General features: G+C 44.0%; 1 protein-coding gene across 1 annotated transcript in view; it reads right to left on the bottom strand.

Moving 5' to 3' along the window:
* LOC147724578 (fibrocystin-L-like) overlaps positions 1 to 24817 on the bottom strand; it is a 1433379-nt gene that overhangs the window by 165556 nt on the left and 1243006 nt on the right. Inside the window, exons 68-69 of the mRNA XM_086966122.1 lie at positions 23242 to 23390; positions 11628 to 11750 (exon numbers count right to left, since the gene is read on the bottom strand). Coding sequence (XP_086822248.1) covers positions 11628 to 11750; positions 23242 to 23390 — 272 coding nt within the window. The remainder of the gene's footprint in view (positions 1 to 11627; positions 11751 to 23241; positions 23391 to 24817) is intronic.

The raw sequence follows: 24817 nt of genomic DNA, 5'->3' as shown, positions 1-24817 counted from the left end.
CAAGAGACAAGCATCATGGTACATGTAGTCAGCAGAAGTTAGCAAACTATGGCAGTGCAGAATCACAAGACAGGAAACAGTGGAACACATTCTAAGGAGATGCAAGGACATGTGGAATGCTTTAATTGTACTGACTGTAATACATCGGCACTCAATTTACAAATGCTTCTTTGTACCTAGGGGCACCATCAGGCGGACAAACAATGACAACAGAGGCAGCAGCACCATCTAACACTGCACTCGCAGGGCCGAGCACCAGTCAGGCTGCCGAGGAGGAGGAGGACCAAAACACCATAGGGCTTGGTATGGAGGGAGACCTGGTAATAGACTTTGAAGCACTGCACTCCCCACAAATGCCGAGCACACCCCCCTTGCAGTTCTCCCCAGAGAACTCCCCGACAAGGGACCTCCTTCCACCTACACCATCTCCTGCCACGATCATGGCTGTGGCACCAGTACACCCTGTCCTGGGAGCAGGGGCTCAGGCCCCGGCCAGCACCACACCCCCACCAGTGGCACCCCAGCCCACTCAGCAGGCCGGCAGCAGCAGTACCCGGCGCCGTGCCATTCCCACCACTGCAGCACCAGCACCGGAGGGCAGTGTCTTCCTGGGCCTTGAAGGAAAGATGGTAAAGATCCAAAGGCAGCAGGCGAAATCCATCATGGCCTGCCAACGCCAGCTCCTGCAGCACAACCTGCAGATGGGGGAAATGGTAAAAGGATTTCAGGCCTTCGTGGATTCAAACAAGGAGGTAGCAGCAGGTTTAGGCAGGCTAACCACTGCCATAACCCAGTTATGTGGCAGACTGGAGGAGCATGAGCTGGTGCGCAGGCGGGATGCCCGGGTGCAGAACCGCTCCATGAGCCGCCTTGCTGCGGCAACGGCACAACTCTGCCAGCGCAGTGCCAACATGGAGTCTAGCCGCACACAAAATACGGCAGAGATAACAAGGGGAATGGCCCGCATCACGACTGCAATGGAGGCCATGATCATCTCTAACACTGCCGCAAATCCTGCCCTGGACCTGGGGGATGCTGGGGACAGCAGCAGCGGCAGCAGCCCGGCCAGCGCTGCGTCAGAGCCACGCAGGAGCACCAGGCGCTCCGCAGATGCCGCTGGTCATTCTGAGGGGGCTGAGGGACACCCCAGTGGGGCTGCCAAGCGGTCAAAGAAATAGCCTTGCAAGGGCGGGTGAGGCAACCTGGACCTTGGACTTTTGTTTTCTTTGCCATTACACCTTTTGTTTGTTGCACATCAGTGCAGTAACTGTGTTGCAACAGTATTAAAAAATTTTTTTTCACAACAACCATTTAGCTGTCTTTGCATCTGTACTCACTCAGAAATAGTTTTCTGTAATCTCCTCACGTCTGTATCTGCCATCACTTGGCGTACACACCCCAGCTGGCTGTGTCAGTGGCACAGCTTCATCATCGTCATGGTCCTCGTAGTCATACAACTCCACCTCAGTGCCCTTCTTCACCGCAAGGTTGTGTAACATTGCACATACAGCTATGATCTTGCAGCAGGTGATGGGGGCATACTGCCTTGCACCTCCACTCTTGTGCATGCATCTGAATCTACTTTTCCAGATGCCAAAGGTCCGTTCGACGACATTCCTTGTGCGTATGTGGGCCCGGTTATACCTCCTTTGGCTGGGTGTGGAGGGGTTGAGGTAGGGGGTGAGTATGAATGAGCGGAGGGCATATGCACTGTCGCCTGGAAGAGAAAGGGGTAACATTACACACATGCATACATGTATTCCACCTAGCTACTGTGTGTTATGGGAGTCTGATGATGTGTCTCACCTAGGAGGTATCCTTCACCAAATTCGCCAGCCATCAGCCGTGCATAGATGCCGCTCTGTTGGAAAATATAGGAGTCATGGGTACTCCCTGGAAATTTTGCTACCAGGTCTGTGATGGTGCACTTCGCATTGCAGATCACCTGCACATTGATGGTGTGTGTAGACTTCCGATTGCGGTATATGTATTCTGTGTCCGCTGGTGGGCAAATCGGAATGTGCGTGCCATCTATGCAACCAATGATTTGGGGAAATTGTGCCATCTGGTAGAAGTCAGCTTTAGTTTGTAGCAGTTCTGCGTGGGTTGCAGGGAAAGAGATGTATTGGTCCATCCTGTGTATCATGGCATCAAGGAATGTGTGGAAGAACCTTGACAGGCTGCTCTGGCTCACCCCTCCTGCCGCTGCAACTCCAATTTGATAGCTGCCAGACGCTAGCAGGTGTAGGCTGCATAGCACCTGGACGTGTGCTGGGATGGCGTGTGCCCTTGGGGTGTGGTGGTCCAAGAATGGTTTGAGGTCCCTGATGAGCTCAAGTATGGTGTCAGAGTCCAGCCTGTATCTCTGTAGGATCTCTGCCTCTGTGAGCATGAACAGGGTTATCCTCTGTCTGTAGACCTGTTCATTTCTTAGCCATTCCCTCTGTCCTTCCTGCTGTAGCCGTAGCCGCCTCGCAATGACATAAAAAGCTGCCATCCTGCAAGTTGCAATGCATTTTGGGGCTGTTTATATGGGTTGGAGTTGGTTACCACCTGATTGTAATCCATGGTAAATACCGAGTGAATTCTACCGAATTTGAGCCGATTTCGGTGTTTCTGTGCCTCCCTACATCTCCCCATCTGTCGGAATCGGGGAATTTCCCGATCGGTGATTCATACGAATCGGTATGTTCTCCGATTCGGCTCATGTCCGATTCGGTCTATCTACCGATTCGGTACATGGACCGAATCGGCTTCATTCCGATTCGGTGTGTTTACCGAATCGGTACATGGACCGATTCGGATAATTTCCGATTCGGTGTCACTACTGAATCGGTACATGGACTGAATCGGTTATTTTCCGATTCGGTGTCACTACCGATTCGGTACATGGACCGAATCGGTTATTTTCCGATTCGGTGTGTCTACCGATTCGGTACATTGACCGAATCGGTGTTTGCATCCGATTCGGTGTGTTACCGATTCGTTACATATCCGATTTTCGGTATGTACGTATCGGATTCTTTTCCATTCGATACTCATTCCGAATCGGTTTTCACTCCGATTTTGATTTTTTTTTGTTCCCTACATCTCGATGGCTGTTTACCGATCGGTAAGGGCCAAAAATCGGTATTTTCGGCCGTTACCGAACGGTAACGGCCTACCTACATCGGGCCCTAGATCATTTGATAGAGCCTACTAACCACAGATTCCTTTCCTTTGAATAGATACCCAAGCAACGCCTCCTTGGAGTTAGGGCTGCAAAGCCAATTTAAACCAGAAAGTCCTGCAGGACTGAACAGGTGAAGTGGCCTGACTACCCAGAGAGTGGTGATAGTGATCCAGGAAAGGGAATCTGCAAGCTAACGATGTGGGTGCAGCCTTAGCACTTGTGGAATTATCACACGAGCCCTCAGGGGGTTGTTTCATAGCCAGTGCATAGCAGATCTTGATGCAGAACTGTTGGACCTGTCAGCCCTAGGGTGATCTTACCCCGCATTTTTTCCCTTTGCGCCTCATTTTTGCCACCATCTTTTTGTTGGACCTAGGCCTCTCGGCGCCTTACCACTGTCAAACAGTGCTGAGGTGCAGGTGCTCTATCCTAATAAAATAGCTGCCACAGGCCCCTGATACTGCGGAGTGGTCATTGAAAATACATGCACTAGTAGTTAGGAGCAGGCCGGGACATACTGCTACTGTATCTTTGCTGTTCCGCCTTTTTGTCCCATAGACAGACATGTAGAAGCTCCTTGAACGTTCCAGCCCAGGGAGGAGTTATGCTTAGCCGCCTTTCAGGAGGGTCACCTGACCTAGGGGTATAAGAGGAAAGGAGGGAAACCTGACTAGTTAGTTGGGGCACCACTGGACGTGGGGGAACCTCTGCCGAAGTATAGGCGGTTGGACCTAAGGGGGAACCTACACTACTGAGACTGACTGAGCTTAGGCCCTGCTGTACCCAAGATAGCTGAGGGACTGCTGGCCTGCTGACCTTGCCCAGTGAGGGGGAAACCAAGGAGACCAACTCCAGTGTGCTGCAGGGAACCATCCTGCCTCCTGTGCTTGCCAACTCAACCCCCTACCCTTCCCCTTTAAGAAACTGCAACTGAAGATCTGCCATCTACTTCCAGCGTTGAGACTGGGAAGTGCTGGGAACCCCCCCAAGGTAAGTGCTGTGTCAACCAAGCGCTATATTGAAGGGACTGGCTGCCTGCTGCTAGCGCTGGACTTCCTAAGCGCCATATTGAAGAAGCTGCTGCTGACTGCTGGCGCTGCTACAGGGTGAACTCAGGACCTGCTGGGGCCTTATTACCAAGCGCTGTGTGTAGGAGCGCTTTACTGCTAAAGAGGCCCCTTTCCTAAAGCGCTATGGCCAACACGCGCTATAGTGCCCACATCGGTCACCCACCTTGTGCACTGTGGCTGTGCCCTGCCACGGCGTTGTGACGTCCAAGCGCTGTCTGCCCCCGCCGATCACCGCCGTGGCCTACAAGGCCTGAGGGGAGCTGCGCGGGCAGTGCTAAACCTCTGCCTGAGAGATATTGCCTTTATTATCCACCTGCAAAGGAAACGTCCCTGATGTGGAATACATGCCTACCACATATTGCCTCTATTGAATGTGTCCATAGGAAATGTTGTACCTGTTGCCTATAGGATATCCATGTATAGGAAATGTTACTGATGTTGCATTCATGCCCACGAAGTGTTGCATTTCATGACTGTGTATATAGGAAATGTTGCCTATGATGTCCCTGAATAGCAGAATTGTAATCTTTGTTGAATTGATGTCTAGGATGTGTTGCCTCCCTTAGCCTAGGCCATAAGACGTTTTACCTGCCTGAACTAAAAGTAAATAAAGAGTCTTGGTTTATACAACAACTTGGTGTGGTGTCATTTCCTTGCGTGATAGTTACTGTCTCAGTGTGAGTTTGTGCTGCACCACTGCTTTACACATTGCCTTCGGGTGTCGTCCTGCCTCAGGCCAAGCGACCTTGTCAGAATTGGTGACCCCTGTTCTAACAAGAATGCTATTTCTTGGGAGATAGTCAGTTTCTGGGCTCCTACATACCCCACGGAGAGTTGATCATCCACCCAGAACTCTTTTGTGTGATCAAGGTAGAACGAAAATGCTCTTTTTGGGTCCAGATGGTGCAGTCTCTCCTACTCTTTGGAGGGGAGAGGTAGAGCAAAGAAGGTAGGAAGGCTAAATGGAATGAAGCCACAACCTTCACATGGAAGGTGGCATGTATCCAGAGTATCAGCTTGTCCAGATTGAAGGTGGTGTAGGGAGGGTAGGCCGAGAGTGACTGTAATTCGCTGACCCTCCTGGCCAATGTAATGGCTACTAAAAAAACAATTTTAATGGTCAATAGCTGAAAAGATCTACTGTGCAGAGACTCAAAATGTGTGCACATTAAGAAAGTTAGAACAAGGTTTCGTTCCCACTGGAGCATGACAAATGACCTGGCGAGAAAGGTGTTGCAGCCTTTAGGAAATACAGGCACAACTGGTGAACTGAATAAAGAAGGTCATCCCGGCAACCGCAAAAATGCTGAAAAGGCTGATAAATAACTTTTAACTGTACTCAGAGCACAGCGCTGCTGGGCCAAAGATGGACCAAATAGAAGAACCTTAGAAAGAGGTGCAGAAGGAGGGTTCATGTCTTTGGAATCCCACCATGCCACAAAATTATCTCAACAGCAGGAGTATACAAACTTGCTGAAGGGATGCCTGGCTGCCAGAATAACATCACAGACTTCAAGACGAAGTTTGAAAGCTGTCAACTGTTGCCACTCAACATCCACGCATGAATGTGAAAAGTTCGCAGGTCTGGGTGCAAAACCCTCCCCTGTTGCTGCGACAGAAGATCGCCTCAAAAGACAGCCGATCATGGGACCAATGCTCGTGCTCAACAGCTCAGAATACCAAACTCTCCATTCCCAATCCAAAGCCACAGAAGCAACTTGGGCTTGTTCATTCCTGATCTTCTTGAGAAATCTTGGCAGGAGTGGTATAGGCATAAAGGCGTACAGGAAGCCAGATCTCCACTGAAGACAAAAAGTGTCTTCGAGTGAGTCACTTTGGAATCTCCAATGCGCTAAACTGCTAACATTGCATAATCCTAGTGGTGGTGAACAGATCTAACCAAGGCTCTCCCCATTACTGAAAGCAACCTTGAACCACCTCTGGATGGTGACACCATTCATGATCCTCAAGGCATATTTGGCTGAGTTCAGCCACCCTGGCATTCAGAGAGCCCTCCATGTGTTAAACCACCAGAGAAATGACTTGGAGTTCCAGCCATGTCCATAGTTGCAGAGCCTCTTGACAAAGGGTCACAACCCCACACCACTTGACCATGTTTGCTGCAGTAACACATTGTTGTGATGTTGTCAGTGAACACCTTTCCCAGCCTACCCTTGATCGATGGAAAAAAGACTTTCAATATCAAGCGACTCTCCCGATGTTCCAACAGGTTGATGTGGAGCCAGGATCTGTCCCAGATGGCTGCTCCATCTCAGAAGTAATCCATCTATCAGTACAGTCAACTCTGGTTGTAGAAGGGTGGGAGGTATGCAACTGACCCAATTGGGGTTCGTCAGCCACCACTTCAAGTCTTTCTAGTTCCCTCTGAGATCTGGACCATGTCAGAGAGATTCCTTGATGCTGCGCCCACTGGGACTTCACGTCTCACTGCAGAACCAGCTTATGCCAGCGAGCCTGGGTTACAAGCAGGATGAAGGAGGCCATGAGGTCCATTAACCTCAGGGTCATTCTGCTGAAATCCAGGACAGAGGCTGAAACATCGGTTTAACAGTCTGAATGCACAAGTTACTACTTGTGTAAGGATATATCTGTAAGAGATATTAGTTAGTGATAGATTCCTTACCTTAGAATATCCACAGGCATCACATTGGATCCGGAAATGTTTGCTAGCAGTACCTCTGTGCGTCAATTGGTGGCGCTGTGTGCCTCCACGTCCGTTGCTGGCGTCGTATGCGCCGAGACGACATCACAGAGACTAGTTAGGCGTCACCCATGCGTGCTGATGTCAGTTCTGTACATGAATTTCCGTGCAAGGAACGCAGAGCCATGCAAGAAACTGACCACTGGTGCCATGAAACTAGGGCCCTGAAAGGAATGTCCTTAACCCTAGTAATCAGTTTGCAGAACGGGGAAGATGGGTGGGGCAGTAAGGAATCTATCACTAACTAATGTCTCTTACAGATATCTCGTTACACAAGTAGTAACTGGTGCATCTGAAAGAAACACATTAGTGATAGATTCCATACCTTAGAATAGATACCACAGCAATTCCAACCCCGGTGGTGGGTCTGCAAAAAATATTACGCCAGAAAGTCATGGAGAACAGAACAGCCAAAGAAGCTATCTCACCGGACTTGACTGTCAAGGTAGTAATGGTAAACGTGTGCAATGAGCCCCACGTAGCTGCCTGACAAATGTCCTGCAAGGGAATGCGGCATCCCAAGGCAGTAGTGGCTGCAGTTGCCCTGGTGGAATGGGTACGCATCCCCACAGGAGGTTCCTTCTTAGACAACGAGTAACAGGTTTTGATGCAGAGAACGACCCACCAAGAGATGGTCCATTTGAGCACAACCCAACCTTTTTTGGCAGCCACGTAACTAAGAAAGAGCTGGTCATCCACCCGGAACTGTTGTGTGCGGCTCAGGTAGAAGGAGAGCGCACATTTTGGGTCCAGACGGTGTAGCCTCTCTTCCTCTTTGAAAGCATGTGGAGGCGGAAAGAAGGTGGGAAAAGTGATGGTCTGCCCGATGTGGAAGGGTGTGACAAACTTTGGCAAGAAAGAAGGATGGGTCCTCAGAACTACTGTGTCCGGATGAACAGAAAGGAATGGAGGTTTAGAAGAAAGAGCCTGAAGCTCGCTCACTCTTCTGGCAGGGGTGATAGCTACCAGGAAAGCCGTCTTGAGAGTAAGAAGATGCAAGGGACAGTTATGAAGGGGCTAGAAGGGAGCACACATCAGAAATGTCAAGACAATGTTTAAGTCCCATTGAGGCATGATGAACGGCACAGGAGGAAAAGTGTGCGTAATGCCTTTCAGAAAACGGTTAAAAACCGGGGACTTAAAAAGAGAAGGCTGATCTGGAAGCCGAAGAAAGGCAGAGCTTTTACCTTAGCAGCCACTTTTCCAACTTCTTAACAGGTATGCCTAATGAGATCAGCGGCCAAATACCACTGCCTTAGGTCAGTTATACATTACATTTTGTCTTTCCTATCTGTCAGTTACACCTTTCTAAACACATAGCTCATTGGCTCTTAACATTTGTGAGGATTCGTTCCCTCACAAGTGTTTACACAGGGGACTAACGGTTTCTCCTGTCTGATTTTATTTAACAATCACCACTTGTCCGTTGAAATTACTCGCTGATTTGTTGGAGCACACGCACAAGAATAAGTTGCATGTAAACCTATTCTACCACAAGTCGTATCACTTTTTACATGATGTGCCCAACGGCGAATTAGGAACCATCTAAACTTGAATGCTAACTGAAATACCACGTTTTTTCCTTCCTAGACTGATTTTATAATTCTCGTGAAGCACACATTGCTTTTACAAATATCCAATACGTCCTTTGACATGTTTGTATGGATAAACATATATATATATATATTACAGCCATGAAAAAGTCACTGACGTGGCGAAACACGTGTCGGCTGTGCACGCCATACGGAATCCTTCCTGGCCACTACGTTTAACTTTGCAATCATGCACTTGTGATTTGTACCAGGAATTACATACTAATCAATCAATTGCCTTAAAATTTGGGACCTACTTTGAAAGTCCTTAACAAGGGCTTCAGTCCTCGAGGTTGTGCTACATATTTGGTTATATTTTGGACCATTTGGCACTTGGATTTTCCCCTTACAGCAAGGGGCCACCAGGCTACTAGTGTACAAGGTACAACTGGTGGTTTGTGGATACTACCGATTTGACTGTGGACAAGAATCCGTTAAAGAATCAGCCCTGAATAAGTCAATGTGTGAAAAAACACACGACAAAACATGTGTTGGCTGTAGAATATTGTTTTGTTGCATGTCAACAAGTATGGAAGCTGTACACTGAATGTCATTGTACTCTTGAACATCGGATACTGAGTAACTGAATAGGAAATAAAGTGAACAAGTACAATAAAATTACGGATGGACTGATTATTTACAATTTGAGTGCTCAGGGATGAATTGTATTGGCTGCACTTTCCAGACTGGCTGTTTTTTGCCCAAACTGAAAATACAAACTTCAGTGAAAAACATTTGACTCCATGTTCTTGAATTTTTTTGTATTAAATGACTAAAGTAAAATTTGGAAATAACTGTATATGGATTGTTGTAAGAAGTGCTATGGTATTTGTCTTTGCTAACAGGGATTGCACTACCACTTGAGGCCTGCCTTACTGCTTGAACCCAGAATTACCAGGTTGCCTTCAAGGGCTAGTTGGCTGGCGTCCTGTGTGAGCTACAGCTCACACAGCATCACAAGCTGCAGAGAAGTTAAACCCTGCACTTGGCCACCGCTAGAGTAAGTCCTTCCCCCAAATGGTACCGCTACAGTCCTGGAACACTGTTAGTGGTGCTAAAAGTTGGCTCTTGGAAAATTGTTCACCAGAGAGTGGAAGACTGAGACCTACCTGCTCACCGATCCACCCAGGCTGCATCACTGATGGTCTGACTCTTTGTTAGATTCTGCTATGTTCTTTTCTACAGCAACAAACACTGTTTATCTGGACCTCTTACCAAAGGTCTCTGGCCTCATGGAGTCCGCATCTGCTATAGTCCCATTGCAGATATTCGACTTCTAAAAATGTGGCAAACCCCATAGGTAAAAACTTTACTGCAACTCCTTCCAATGGCTGTCTGATGAAGACACTTTCTCCTTGGATGCCACCGGCGTCCTTGCCCCACTGAACTTTACTTTCTCAGGAATCTTTTTTCAAAGATTCTTCAATGGCCCTGATTTAGATCTCAACGGACGGGTTACTCCATCAAAACGGTGATGGATATCCCGTCAGCGATATATCGATCCTAATATATCCTATGAGATTTATATTTCAGCGGACGGGATATCCGTCCCCATTCTGACAGAGGAACCTGTCTGCGACAATCTAATACAGGCCCTGATTACGAGGGTGAGCTGAGACTGCGCCCAATCCACATCATATAGCCAAACCATGGTCCATTGTGGTTGACCTTAGAATTGGACTTTACCCCGGTGTCTCGTGACTAGATACTTGTTGTTGGATGCAATTTTGCACTTAAAACTTTAAAAATAGATTTTGATAGCATCAAAAAACTCATAACACTGTTTTTATTGATTGTAATTTGTTCATTAGGTTTAATTATCTTTATTAAGATTGACTCTATTTTTCTCAATTGGTTTGGAATTTTTCTTGTGTTGTGGTTTCACTTTATTAGTGTTTGTGTCCTGCATAAATACTTACCACAGTGCCTCTAAGTTAACTCTGACTGCTTTTGTGCAAAGCTACAAGCAGGTTATGCACAGGTTAATTTAATTACTTTTGTGGTTTATCCTGACAAGGATTGTGGTTGTTACTTGAGAAGGGTCCTCACCCCTCTCAATCAAAAACCCAATGTCTTACAAATTGTCACTAAAATTGCACATGCACTGTATATGTTATAGCACACAAGTGATAATGTGTGGAAAACGGGGTCCAGGGACTATTTATCATTTGCTCATCACCATGTAAAATGTATTGATTTGTTTTGATGCTATCAAAATCTATGTTTCCATCCCATTTCAGACATAAAAATGTGCTTCATTGGTATTTTCCTACTATAGCCTTACAGCCTACCATAGAGGGCTATAGCAACCATTAAAGGCCATCTCCAGCATTGGCCTTTAACAAGGGAGAAGGAATTTAATGGCCGGTATAGCCGAGCTAAGGAGGGCTATAAGGCTATTAGAACATTCCTCCACTAGAGGGCAGAATGTTCTAACAAAATAAACAAAGGCCTCAAGGAGCCGTGGGGACTGAAATCTCCTCATGCTCCATTAGGCCTTTGTTCACAGTAACAGCTGTGAACTACAACATTAGAATGTTGGAGTTCCAGGCTTCTACCTGCCATTAGAAGCACTCCGTTGTTTTCAATGGAGCTTCCAACATTCCAATGTTCTAATTTCCAAATGTGGTTGTGTGTTAGAATAAACTGAAATCCTAAAGCCTTTCCTTTCATACTCCCTGTACCCCAACAAGATAGCTTCACAAAATCCTCCCGCCTTGCCTTCCAAGAAAAGTCAACACTAATTTCTATGTATTTCGTTTTTCAGATATAACAGACATTTGATTTCAATCTTTAAACGCACAAGTAATGTGGGAAGATAAAACACAATTTACAGGCATCTTTATTGCCCATTCATCTTCTGAACTCAGATGTTAATATTTTGGAGGTTCTCGCACCCCTACTTCCAGTTCCTAAGACAACATGAGAACAAAAAATGCAGTCATGTTGTTTCATGTTTCATGTAAGTACCTATTAGTTTTTTTACTTAATCTTCATTCTTGTATGTTGCCTCTTTCTTGAACACGCATTTACATACAATTAACACATACACACAGTACTCATTGTCTCACCTTGATTGCTACTGTTTTGGTTGATCTTGCATGGCTAGTTGCAGAAGGTGTGTAAATGATGGAGAAAATTCCCATTCCGTTGTCCACAAGGCTCACGTTGTTTATCTGCACACTCTGTGTGGTCTGTAAGGCAGTATTGCATGTAAGAAATTGGACATGTAGCAAAGTAAATGCTAAAATAGAGGACAATACCTTGCCAGCTGTTACACCCATCCAGTTCACCTCTTTCCCATTTCGTCTTAACAGAAACTCAGTCAATAGATTTTTATTCGGCTAATATAGCCATTAAAAAAAACACAATACAGCGTACAATTAAAAATACACATAGTACAAAAAGTGCAACCGTAACAACTATAGAAAACACAATGGAAACCTGTTAAAACATACAATGGGAGCAGTAAAACTATAGAATAGCTCTTGAATCATGACCAAATAAGGAAAGAGTCACATATACATTAACGCCTTAACCGTGGCGGTTTTTCCGCCGCGGTGCGGGTGTCCTATTGAGTGGGTTTGGCTCCGTCGGCCGTTGGCCGATGGCAGCACTGGGGAGGGAGTGCTCTCATCAGCCAACGGCCGTCGGGAGCACGGAAGGGCCTAAGGATACATTTATGCATGCATACTGACTTCCAGAGCTCCACAATGATCTCAAAGGGTGGATAAACTCATGTTTCTGCCCTATTGCCCATTTTGGATGATATTACCGATTCATTCAACAACTCCTGTATTGCAGGCAAAAATCTTCCTATTGCACACGCCACATTTAAAAATCTCATATTTATCAACAAGCTAAGAGCTTGATCCCTATTATCAATTTTATAGGTAATAAAAATAGGTTTTAAAAATGTCTTCAGTTCTTCTAGAAACCACAAACAGTCCAGTAAAATATGTGGGCCCCTGCATTTTACGTGTAGTCCACATGTACACAGACCCTGTTTATTTGTCATTGCGGTTTTATCTTTGTGTCTGCATTACATGGGTTCAGGCCAACTCAGAATCTTAATACTGCATTTCTAAGTTTAGGATTAGGCATGATCTCAATATAGGCGAACATATGATCATTAGTCCAACAATTTACCAAGAACTGGATGAACGATTTGCTCCTCAGGTAACATAAGTCTTCTTCTTGAGCCTTTGTGTTGATAATAGAACGTAGCACCTGTTTGGGAATCTGTTGCCCTAATTTCCATTGTTCTGGTTCTAAAGGAAGTTTAGCACACAACGTATCTGGCGTATGTCTAACCTGTTATGCCCAATTAAGTTTGCTTTCCTCTATTTCTCTTTTACAAAGGTTTGATATTTTGGGGGTCCCTTCTCTGTTCAGTCTCTGCAAGAAGTTCAATGAAGCTTGCATTCCTTGAAAATTCTAGGCTGTAAGTTGACATTCTACTCTCACTGCCTGGATCATAGTTGATGGTGGGAGAGTAAGGAGCTGTTTCACACATTTATCCTCCTCTAAATTCCAATCCAATTTACCCCTAAAAATAGAACCTCTGCTCCATATTGGAATTATGGGCTGACCATTGCATTGAAAGCTAATAGAATTGGCCACAGAGAAGGGCCTCCATACTTCTGCCTAAATTGTTTAAGGCCCCATACTGAGGACAGCCTTTGATTTTAATTACTGTATGTGGTCCTTCCAATTTGGCTTGCCGTTGAACCACATACCCAAGTATTTATATTTGTTCACCACTTCTACTCTGGCCTCTCCCAGTTGCCAGTAAAAAGAACCCTTTCTTTTCCCCAGCACCTTTATTTTAGTCTTTTCTAAATTGCCCTTAAGGCGTTTCTTTAAACAATAATCATAAAAAGTATCCAGTTGTTTTTGTAAACCCAGCTCTGTCATGTCTGTTATCACTAGATCGTCAGTGTATAGCAGACATGATATTTGAGCCCCCCCCCATCTTTGGGCTTAACCCACCAACCTTACTTAATATGTTTGGTAGGCCCGAAAGGAACACAGAGAATAACAGTGGGGCCAAGACAAAACCATGGTGTAATTCATTTGTTATCTGAAATTTCTTGGATAGCGTCCCAAGGACATCCAAAAATTACCCTGGCCCAATTCAGTGAATGCATTTCCTGAATTAGTGAGAGTACTGTTTTGTTGATTCCAAGCTTCACCAACATATTCCACAATAGACTAGGATCTACCAAATCAAAGGGGGCTCAGAAATCAACAAAACAGCAGAACAGACTACCTTGCAATTCAATTGCCTTTTTTGCCATTGCAGATAAACTAAGGCAATGGTCTATTGTTGAAGAACCTTCTTTGAACACGCCTTGCTCTATACAAGTTATACTGTTCTACTTAGGTCTCCAATATGCCTAACAATATCCCCCCACATCCAGCAGACTTATAAGGCAATAATTCTGGGGCTGTGTGGCGTCCTCCTTTTTATATATTTGTATAAGAATTGGACCTTGCAGCTTTCTGGAAAAATTCAGGGGGCCAGATTCACAGAATGAACTTACTACTTTTGGCATTCACAGAATGCACTTACTACTTTTGGTATTCACAGAATGAACTTACTCATTTCGGTATTCACAGAAGTTAGGACTACAAACTTTAGGACTCCTAAATGCCTTCTGTGAATACCGAAAGTCTTAAAATTAGGATTTTTCTCAATTTAGTAGTAGTAAAGTTAGGACTACTGACTTTAGGACGCCTAAATGCCTTCTGTGAATACCGAAAGTCTTAAAATTACGATTTTTCTCAATTTAGTAGTAGTAAAGTTAGGACTACTAACTTTAGGACGCCTAAATGCCTTCTGTGAATACCGAAAGTCTTAAAATTACGATTTTTCTCACTTAAGTAGTAGTAAAGTTAGGACTACTAACTTTACTACTACTAAATTGAGAAAAATCGTAATTTTAAGACTTTCCGTATTCACAGAAGGCATTTAGGCGTCCTAAAGTTAGTAGTCCTAACTTTACTACTACTAAATTGAGAAAAATCGTAATTTTAAGACTTTCAGTATTCACAGAAGGCATTTAGGGGTCCTAAAGTTAGTAGTCCTAACTTTACTACTACTAAATTGAGAAAAATCCTAATTTTAAGACTTTCGGTATTCACAGAAGGCATTTAGGCATCCTAAAGTTAGTAGTCCTAACTTCTGTGAATACCGAAATGAGTAAGTTCATTCTGTGAATACCGAAAGTAGTAAGTGCATTCTGTGAATGCCAAAAGTAGTAAGTTCATTCTGTGAATCGGGCCCAGGGTGTTTAAATAATTTGGAAGGTCACATTTAAAAAGCTTTCCCACCAGTCTATGTTTTTTTAGTATAATTGCTGGTAGGATATCTGGCCCTGCTGCTTTTTAAAGATTGGAAAGTTTCTTTTAGATTTTTGAAAAGAGAAATATGGCTTAATTTCTTCCACATTCTTGGACCTTATTTCCAAGGTCTTGTCTACCCTCTTACTGTTATACAAGTTACTCAAATAGTTAATCCAATCATCTTCTCCCACTAAACACAGCTTTTAACATTGCACGTTTCCCTCTTTACAAATCACCAGAATAATATCATATTATTTGTGCCAATCACTTCTAACATTGTTTGCCAATTTTGGGACATATATTCTATTTTCCTTTCCTTCAGCTTATTTTAATACGCATGTTTTGCCAAACGGAGACTCTCCATTGTTTCCTTATGCTGTCTTTTTCTAAGCTGTCTTTCCCATTTTTGTGCCTTTATTGTTAGGCTCCTACACTCATTATTAAACCAACCATTTCTTTTTTCTTTTTTCTTGGATTCAGGCCCTGATTTTACGTATATCCTTAAATAATTTCCCACCTGCTCAATCACCTGGTCGTTCCATGTTAGGACTTTCTCTCTTTTCTCTAGAGTACTGGAAGACGTATAATCAATCATCAGGTCATTACCAATTTCAGACTGTCCTCAGATATATGAGTGGCCATGAGTCAAGGGTGTTCTATCTGTAAAGTGACCACTCTATCTCTTTTTGACCCTTGTTCTATAATGAGTAATAGTCATAAGGCCTAGTGGTCACTGCCTTCACTCTGCAGCACCCCAAACCCTTCTACTTCTGTAAAAGGACACACATTTATAAAGGCATAATCAATTCTGCAATTCCTGATTCCCTATGTGAAATGTCTTTCTTGCGGGCAGTTGGTATCTGCCCGTCCATTGGCACAGAATAGAACTATAGATCCAAAAAATGTTGCTAGAGATTCATCTCATGCAGAACTACCTACCCTAGTAAAGATTGCTGGGGAAACCTTTGCCATGGTTAATAGGTCTTTAAAAAACAGTTCATCGCTAAGGGAGGGGTCCAGTTTGTGATTGAAATCCCCTTGCATCATTATCAATTGTGTTGCTTTTGTTGTACAAATGAGCTCCAGGTCTTCCTCTAGCTATCCCAGTTGCACTTCATAGTCTGTTATGGCTCCTGGCTGGGTGCATATATTGATCACTATTATTTGTCTTCTTGCCCGCATGCCACTATAGAGCTCTACCTGACTAGCTATTAGTCAGTAACATCTCACTTTTAACTTGGTTAATTTGTTAGCTATTTTTGATGATACTAACGTAATTAACCCCCCTGAATGGCGCCCTAGGTTCATATGCACTGCCTGGTTCGGGTACCTCGCACAGCCAAGACTCCTGGAGGCACATAATTTCATAACTGCCCAACATCTCTCTAAGGATGTCTTGGGTTAACTGTCTCTTATATCCTACTATATTCCACAACAATATCCATAGGCTGTGCGAGTAGCCCATTTCCTAATCCAGGTCGCTCAACCCTCCAGTTATATCATCACCCCAACTTCAGTGATTCAAATAGATTGCTCAACACTGGACCCTTTACAGCATTTGCTATAGTTACTTGTATCCCTCCATGATTTCTATCAGTAGAAATGCTTCTATGCTGAGCACCTGGTATGTCATACAGTACTTGCCCCGGGCATAGTCCTGCATGGTAGGTAAGGGCCCCAAGGTTCCTGGGGTTACTCCCTTCTATACCCAGTTCACCTCATGCACAAATCTTATCCCCTCCTTTTCCAGTTCTCACTCTGCCCTTACCACCATATGCTTCTAATAGACACTGCATGGCCTCCAGATTAACGCACGAGAATCTGGGACTTTAATATGATGCTCAGAGCTCACATGCGTCTTTGTAAGTGATCAGTCTTGTACAGTCACAGCACAGCGCAGGAACCAGCCAGCACACTGCACAAACCAACCCAAAACTACAATTAATAGGAGAAATTACATCACCAAAGGAGAACCCAGAATAGGAATACATTTTAATCAAGTGGGAACAATATAGATGTGACTTCCATGCTTGGAAAGTAGCATCCAATGTTGGTTGTCGTATAGCATCCAGTTGTGGTTGTGGTACCAGAGTGCAAAGCTCTAATGCCTCGGCTGGCATGGAAGTTCAATCCATTGGAAGCCCAGAGTACCTTAAGAGTAAGTTACAACTAATTGTACACCAATGTTCGGAAATCAAGCCCACAGCATGGGGGAGAGAGCGAGTTACCCCCTAATGGCTGAAATGGACAATGTGCAACCACGAAATCTGGGACCAATGTCTGCTTTCCACTTGACCACATTGTGTGAGAGGTAGTACATAAATGCCTTCTTTTTCTTAATCAAAGCATTGACAGCACTTTAAATTGCTTCTGTTCATAATGTGTGATGTATGAAAACCCCTTTTGAACATGAGTTAATAGGCTATGGAGTTGCTCGACCTATAAAATAAATATAGGCCATGTATATGGGGACATGACGAATGACCTGGCTTTTCATTCACTAATGTCATTGCTGTCACAGAGGAAGGGGCAGTTCATGAATGTATATAGGTTTGTGTTTACAAATTATAATTTCTAGTGTATGCCAGTCAATGTAGTCATTCTGTCTAATGTACTAGAGTGAAGCACTCCTACGTGTTTAAAAAATATACAGTTTTTTAAATGATAAGATTCAATGTCATATTTTTTCATGACGTTGCACTATTTATATGCCTAATATTCTGATGGATTGACTCAAGCTCTTAGTGAAAATCCAGGCCCCTTTCACGGCCACTATGAGGTTGCTGACTTGACCTCCTCTTGCCACACACTGACGGCTCAAGATCTCAACCTTTCTTCTAGGGAGTAAGGTAATTTATCATTGGAGTATGGGGCTCTGTGTATGTGCTCAGGGACTAGCTGAGGATGTCACATTCATTGTTTTGGTGAGCATCTGTCAAGACCACGTAGGCCAAATCCACCTACAGCAAGCGTCCCTCTGATACACTGTGTACATAGGAAACTAGCATTGCAAACCTGGATGTGGTGAAAGAGCACCTCAAGCAGGGCAGTTGACCCCACACAGCAAGGATGGTTATAGACATTAAAGAGGAATGACCCAGGCCATCTTCAGAGCACCAGAGTGTTAGGAGACATAGACCAGGGTGAAATGATGTTCGTAGTTGAGTGGGGTTTGTGTACTAATCTCTGTATTGGTTAAAAAGTTCAATACAGCTTCTGTTTGCTTTAATGATCATTTAGAAACCATTTAGACAGCTCTTACATGTTTCTAAATTGATTCAGGCATGTATATGCTGTGTTAGGTTTGCATTTAAAAAGGAAGAACAAAATCCAGTCTTTCTATTCCCTTTTTACTTACATTGACATATGGCTGTGACAAGAACTCATGCAGCTGGGCCAGAGTCGCCGATGGACCCGGAAAGGGCGGGTCGGCCATTGGCAACTGTGGAGCCTCCGCAAAGCCACAGGGGCGTCGCTACCTGCATCCTCAACCGCGTTGCGCGACAGGCGAGGGGATGGCAAAGAGCAGCGGCGCTTCTTTGACTTTTTGTGCTTAGCCTTACATGACTTCAAGTGCGATGACTTCGAATGGTAGTGATTGCTCTGCGGCCGGTCCCTTGACCTCCCACGGGACCAGGACCTGGAACAGCGCAGAGCCGACTCCCGGGCCTCTGGCCACTTTCGGGACTGGTCCCGCAAAGTTTTCCAAGCCATGGCCCGCCAGTGGGGGCACGGCTCAGAGTCGTGGTCGCACCCCAGGTAGTTGAGACACTCATGGTGCATGTCCGCCACCGACATCATGTTGGGACAGGCAGTGCAAGACTTGAAACAGGACATCCCTATTTACCATGAGTATAAGTATTCAAAAAGCAGAGACAAAAGTCCCCAAAAACTCAGTCAAAAAGTGAATTGGAGGTACTGCTCTCTCCAGATCTGCGCTTTCTGGTGCGGAAAAAGAAAGAACTGAGGTCAGAGTGCGTGGGCTCGTCTAAGTAGTTCCAGCGTCATCATCTTGGAGACTAAAACGCCAACGACGTACGCGGAGCCGTATGACGATGCCTACCAACGCGCAGGGGTACTGCTGACAAACATTTTTCCTGATCCAGTCTGACGCCTTGGGATATTCTAAAGTAAGGAATTTATCACTAACCTGTCTCTTTCAGATACCAATATCAGGGTCTGAAATCTCCTAGCCGGTCCTTAGGATGTCTGGACTACAGTTCCCACAATGCATCTATCGGAATCCTTAAAAGTCCAATGGACACACTCCAGGATGGCGACTCTTGGTGGGGAAAATGCAGGTGGGCTCTGTTTACCTGTAGCTTGCTGGGAGTCCACTATATAGCTCTTCTTGAAGCAAGGCAACGTCCTTATGGCTGTAGTACCAATGTGTGCAGCAGGGACAGCCCTTCAGCCTGCAGTCCTTTGAGTGCAGATCCAGATTCCAGCAGGGCAGTCCTTCTTTTCCTTGTAGTTTCATGCAGCAGAGCTGAGGAGCTATGCAGGTTCTCCATATTTATCCAGTGTTCCTGGGCATCAAGCAAGGGGGCCCTCCTGGCCATTGGGGTACCGGGTGCCACCCAGGTGTTTGATCACTTATGCCAAAGTGTGGCATAGTCTTGTTCAGAGGGCAGTATTCTCTTAAAATCCATTATGGAGAAATTCTCTCCATAGGAGCTGGATCAGGCTAACCCAACCTGCTGGCATGGCCAATTTTCCTAAACACTCACCTTCAAACCCTCTCCCTAATCTAATTACAGGGGTGACAGGATGTGGGGGTCAGCCTGTGATGTCTTAAAGTGTCATTCTCCCTTTGAAGACCATTTTGGCTACTCCTCACCCCGTCTTGCCATCTACTCTCCAAGCTTGTACTTCTCCACCCACCGGAAACTTATTGTCTCTCTATCAGGGCTTTTCACACCTCGTTAGAGCAGCTTAGCCAGCCTGGGCAGATGCTGGCCAATCAGGGAAGAGCAGTTGAAATGCTGGATTTTGGCTCACAAAAAAGAATAGGTATTATAAATCTAACACTGGCAAGTCGTTGGATTCATCTTAACTCTTAATTTGATACCTTAAAGTCAATTTTCGTTGTTGGATTTATCTTATCTACTAATTTCATACGTTGGATTACATTTTTACGTGGCTCTTCTCAATAGTTATACTTGCATAAAATATCTCAATGTTTGCCAAAGGAGCTATTCACTACAATGGAGAAAATCAAATTGGCAGTTTGTCCCTCACCAGAGCTAATTAAACATATTTCATAATGTCCCTGCTCATAGGTACGAGGCACCCTCCCCCCTGGGGCACCTAGGGGAGACCTTAGGGGTGACATGTTTGTAAAAATAAGGTAGATTACTACTTTTAAAGTACCTTTAATTCCAAAGTCAAATTTACTTATAATTACAATATAAAAGCAGCCTGCAGTGCTGGCTTTTAAAATGACAGCAGTCAACACAGTAGTGCACACTCCAGTGCAGGAAATCTACAGTGCCACTAAACCTCCCTGCCCTATCATATGCTAAGGACTTTTAGGTAGTTTGAATTCCCTGTGCCTTATTGTATACTAGAGACTTACAGGGGGTTGTCATTGGTAATTATTATTATACATGACCATGTACTTTTAATCAGAGCATAGGCCATGGGTCTGGTAAGCAGTGCCCAGAGCACAATCAGAGTCAGAAAGCCAGCACCTAGTAGTCAAAATGGGGGCAAAACGTGGGGGGATACTGCAAACAAGTTCTGATTTCTCACATTCATATATTAGCTAAGTCATACTTAGGTGTGCCCTGTAAGCCCACATAGTTATTTCTTATAAAAGTGTGTCATACTTTGAAGTAGGAAAAGGATCTCCTATAATAACAAAAAGCTGTTTATTTCCTTTCTTGGGTTGGGATAATAACAGAATGTTCATTAAAATTATGTTTCCGCTTAGCTTTGAAAATATACTACATGATGGAAGTAGATAGTCCATACCGGTCATTGAAAAATTACTGTGCCAGATACTGAATACACTTCTTTCACTGGATGGTAACAACCATCTTCCTGAAAGACAATGGTTTGCTATTTGGTAGCAGGGCGTTAGAAGAAGGGGGTAACAGTGGCCATTTAGCATAGATTACCCATCTGGGGGAGGATAGGAATGGAGGGGAACAAAAAGGGCAGCTTTAACTGTTATTATGTAGAAGTGGAAATCTCAAATCAGGCTGTCAGGAACTGCAGACGTTTATTTACGGAGCAACCCTAGACTATCTTTCGGTGTCCCTAGAAGGAGGGAAAGCCAGTTCTAGAGTTCACAGAGAGGAGTACGCCCAATCTCTTCAGGGGAGTGGCTGGAGAGAGGGATGGGCATGGCTCCTGCTGTTGGAAGAAGACTATGGACATTTTGGATGAGGGATTCCTGGAGGGTAGCCAGTGAACTGAAAAAAGGAAGTTCTGAAACAGGAGGTGGAAGCTTTGTGAGAATGTAGTCCGGATTCAGTGTAGGAAATTATCCTCCCTCCTGGCTAGTATACAGGGAAACACTGACACTCATCCACCACCTTGCCACACTTTTCCTACACCTGGAAAGACTACATCTTGAAGAAAGGAGTCCCTGTCTGGAAGCTGGGTGAAAGAAGACTGAAGCACCTAGATTCCTGTCTTGACAGCATGAGGGCTACAAAAATGCCTATAGGGAACTATATCAGTAGTTGGAAAATTTGGGACTCAGTATTTTTTCCACCTTTTGAGAAAGAGTCTCTTTTTGTGTGGTCACCCCTATTTGTTTACTGATGCTGCTGGGTTTTAATTCAGCATACTGGGCATGCTTTTAAGTCCCCAGTGCAAGTGCTCTGATCCATAAAACATAATAAAATTGGCTAATTTCCTGTTTTCATGTTTATCTTCCCTAGAACGCCATAACATATGGTGCAGTAACTATAATAATTGCATAGGAGTTAAATGTCAACTGTGGACTATAGTATCTATTACGACATTCACCAGTCTGACCAATAAAACGTGATGTCTGACCTGCATCTGTAGCCTGACTGCTGAAGCTTTTAAACCTGCAGGAATACCTGTCAACATAAATTCTTTTTGGTGGGAGGGAAACCCACTTTTCAATATAAAGCAAGCCACTACTAAGTAGATCTTGTGCCAGCAACCCCCAAAGTCCAGATGCTGAGCGCCCTCGCGCCTATGCTGAACCGTTGATTCTCTGCCACCTTAGAGTTGTAAAAAAGATGTGATACATTATTATCCAGACAGCAATGCATTATTTGTTTGTCCTGTAGATGATGCCCTATATTTAATGTTGGCATTGAAACGTCGTCGACACCCAAACACCCTATGCACCAGACTCAAGCTATAACACATTGTGCAACGGTGTTAAATGATTAATTTGTGTCTGTCTATACTGAGTACAAGTGTAAAGACCCATTATGGCTTGCCTTTTGGCCAAATCTGTGTTCGTTGTTCTGTCTTGTGTTCTGTGGGTCACGGCTGTGCCCACTTGTCATCTGAATGTTTTATTTGATACTACTTTTGAAAAATATTATGAACATAAATTCTTGTCCGGCTGGACAAAAAACATACATTCTATTCCAGTGTATGGTTATCTATCACACTGTATTCTCCCTGAATAGGGACCACTGTTCTCTATAACATGAAATTGCCCAAGGTCCCTGTCTAAATTTCCTTTGGGTTCCCTTGTTCTGTATAATTGGTACTTTTTTTTAAGGGGCATTCCATGAGTGGTATATGGATGCTGCTATGCAAATACCCATGGGTTTTGACACAATTCCCTATCTACTAACATTTGTTGATAAGTATTTGTACCAAAATCTTACACGTCCACGAGACAGGCATAACAAGGAGAAATGTTTTCATTTTTCATATTTGTCCCCACTTTGCATGTTTGCTTTATTGAAAAGCACACATCTGAAGTGGTAAAAGTCTAAAAGAATAATTTTTGTATTGGAAGGGTTGCCTTCTAGTATAAAACCTATGGTTCAGAGAATGCACAACACCTTGCACTATCAGTAACAATATGATTTTTGATTCATGGCAGCCAAAAGTGGTCCAGCACTGTGGGAGAGAAAAAAAGGCACCCTATCTTAGAATATATGGCACATTTTTTCTCTCTTACTTTAACACAATCAATGCTGCACCAAATATTTGAAAAGGAGCTAGGTGTCCTGTCTTAGAATTGTCTGGACACATAATTTACAAAGACCAAGCATTGATTTGCCCAGTGGTCATTCATATTTCTAGCTTTTTGAAGAACATCCATTTAGGACTATACCTGTTAAAACTCAAATGTTCTTGGTAACTTAGAAGTAAGCACTAAATTATCACCTGGAAATAGATGCCATAGTCCCAGCATCTCCAAAGTGTAAAACCTTGTATGAGAGAACATCCTGGCAGGCCGTCTTCTTGCAAGTACACTCCATACAATCCTCCATGAGCTTCATTGTTGAACCATTGTTCCACTGATTCACTTGCACCTGAAAAAAAATATATAATTTATCTACCTGTATTTTGAAGTGTGGTGATGTTTTCCCTAACATATTTGCCTATGAGCCGTGCTTATTGTGTAAAAGCATGAGTGACACTGCCCAAAGTTCTGCTCAGAAGCCCACGGCTAGATCTATTAAATGTCAGGGCACCTAATACCTAAATTGGATAGTCTTAATTTCACCTCATGACTCTCTAATCCACCACTAGACACTTCCTGCCCCTTTATCTCATCCTGCCAAGTTCCTGTTTTTTCCCTTTGTGATGGTATTTCCTGTCTTTCTCTTCCTCATCTTTCCCCTTTATGTCTTCTCCTCTCTTGCTCTCAGTAAATGTCTGATGAGGAAATATAAGTGTTATCCCCAAAAATGATTTTTTTTTCCCGAGCAGCAACCATCGGCTCAAATTAAGTACTGCTTACCAAATAAGAAACAGATGCACTGGCATTGTTTATTCGCACAGATACCTTCATTTGTAGTAACTCAGGGTTGATGCCTGTGAGTAGCTGCATTTCAAAATGGTGGTATTTTTGTTTGTTTCTATTGTTAACTTTATTATACCAGAACAAAAGTGGCATCACATATTCACTGTCTGAAAATGCATACTTGTGGGCAATAAAATGATGTCAAAGTCATCTTCATGATATAGGGAGTGAATAGACGGTTTGTAAATTCACACCTGATTAAGTCTCTCCCTGTGTTAAGCACACTTTATTAAGCTTATCAGTAAGTTGCAGAAACGTTCCCTCACAAATGATCCACAGCCCAGATGATAGATATCCCTCACTATTACGGTGCTGGAAATACCATTCACCTCTCCCTAAGTTGTGGTCCTTGGTGAACTAACAGACCGTGCAGACACAGAACTTTAATAAAGTTGTACTGGGTTGGCTTGGCCAAGTCAACCTGGTTTAGAGTCAACCTGGTTTCTACTCATAATCTCCTTATCTCTGACATGGGCTCTTGAAATAGTTTTGAATAAGGGTAGAATCATGATCCAAGAGTGGTTTAATGTATGTCTATGTACACTGGGGGACTGTGGTTCCACAATCAAATACTTCAGGGATACTATCTTGTATCTCCCTGAATCCGATAAGCGTGTGAAAGAGGTGAGTGTGAAGTGTATTCCCCAGAGATGCTGCCATTCTGGGCCAGCAAAAGTATACATTTCTGAGTCCTGGTGATATGTATGCTGATAGTTTTAGGCTTTCAGTACCCTTACTTTCAAAAGAACAAAAGGCCAGCAGGTGATGACTGGATTCAGCTCATTTGCATTTCTGATCATCATGATTATCAATTTTGAAAGTCCTGGCTACAGCATAGGGTCACTGCTGCTCAGAATATCTCCGTCCTAGGAATATGTTCCCTCTTTCATCCATTCCAAAAGTGTTGCATTCTTTCTTAAATGAGTATTGGGA

This window comes from Lissotriton vulgaris, chromosome 4_1, assembly GCF_964263255.1.
Source record: "Lissotriton vulgaris chromosome 4_1, aLisVul1.2, whole genome shotgun sequence".
In the NCBI taxonomy this organism is placed as follows: domain Eukaryota; kingdom Metazoa; phylum Chordata; class Amphibia; order Caudata; family Salamandridae; genus Lissotriton; species Lissotriton vulgaris.
Note: the sequence above shows the minus strand (reverse complement) of the source record. Positions and strands in the feature narration are given on the sequence as shown.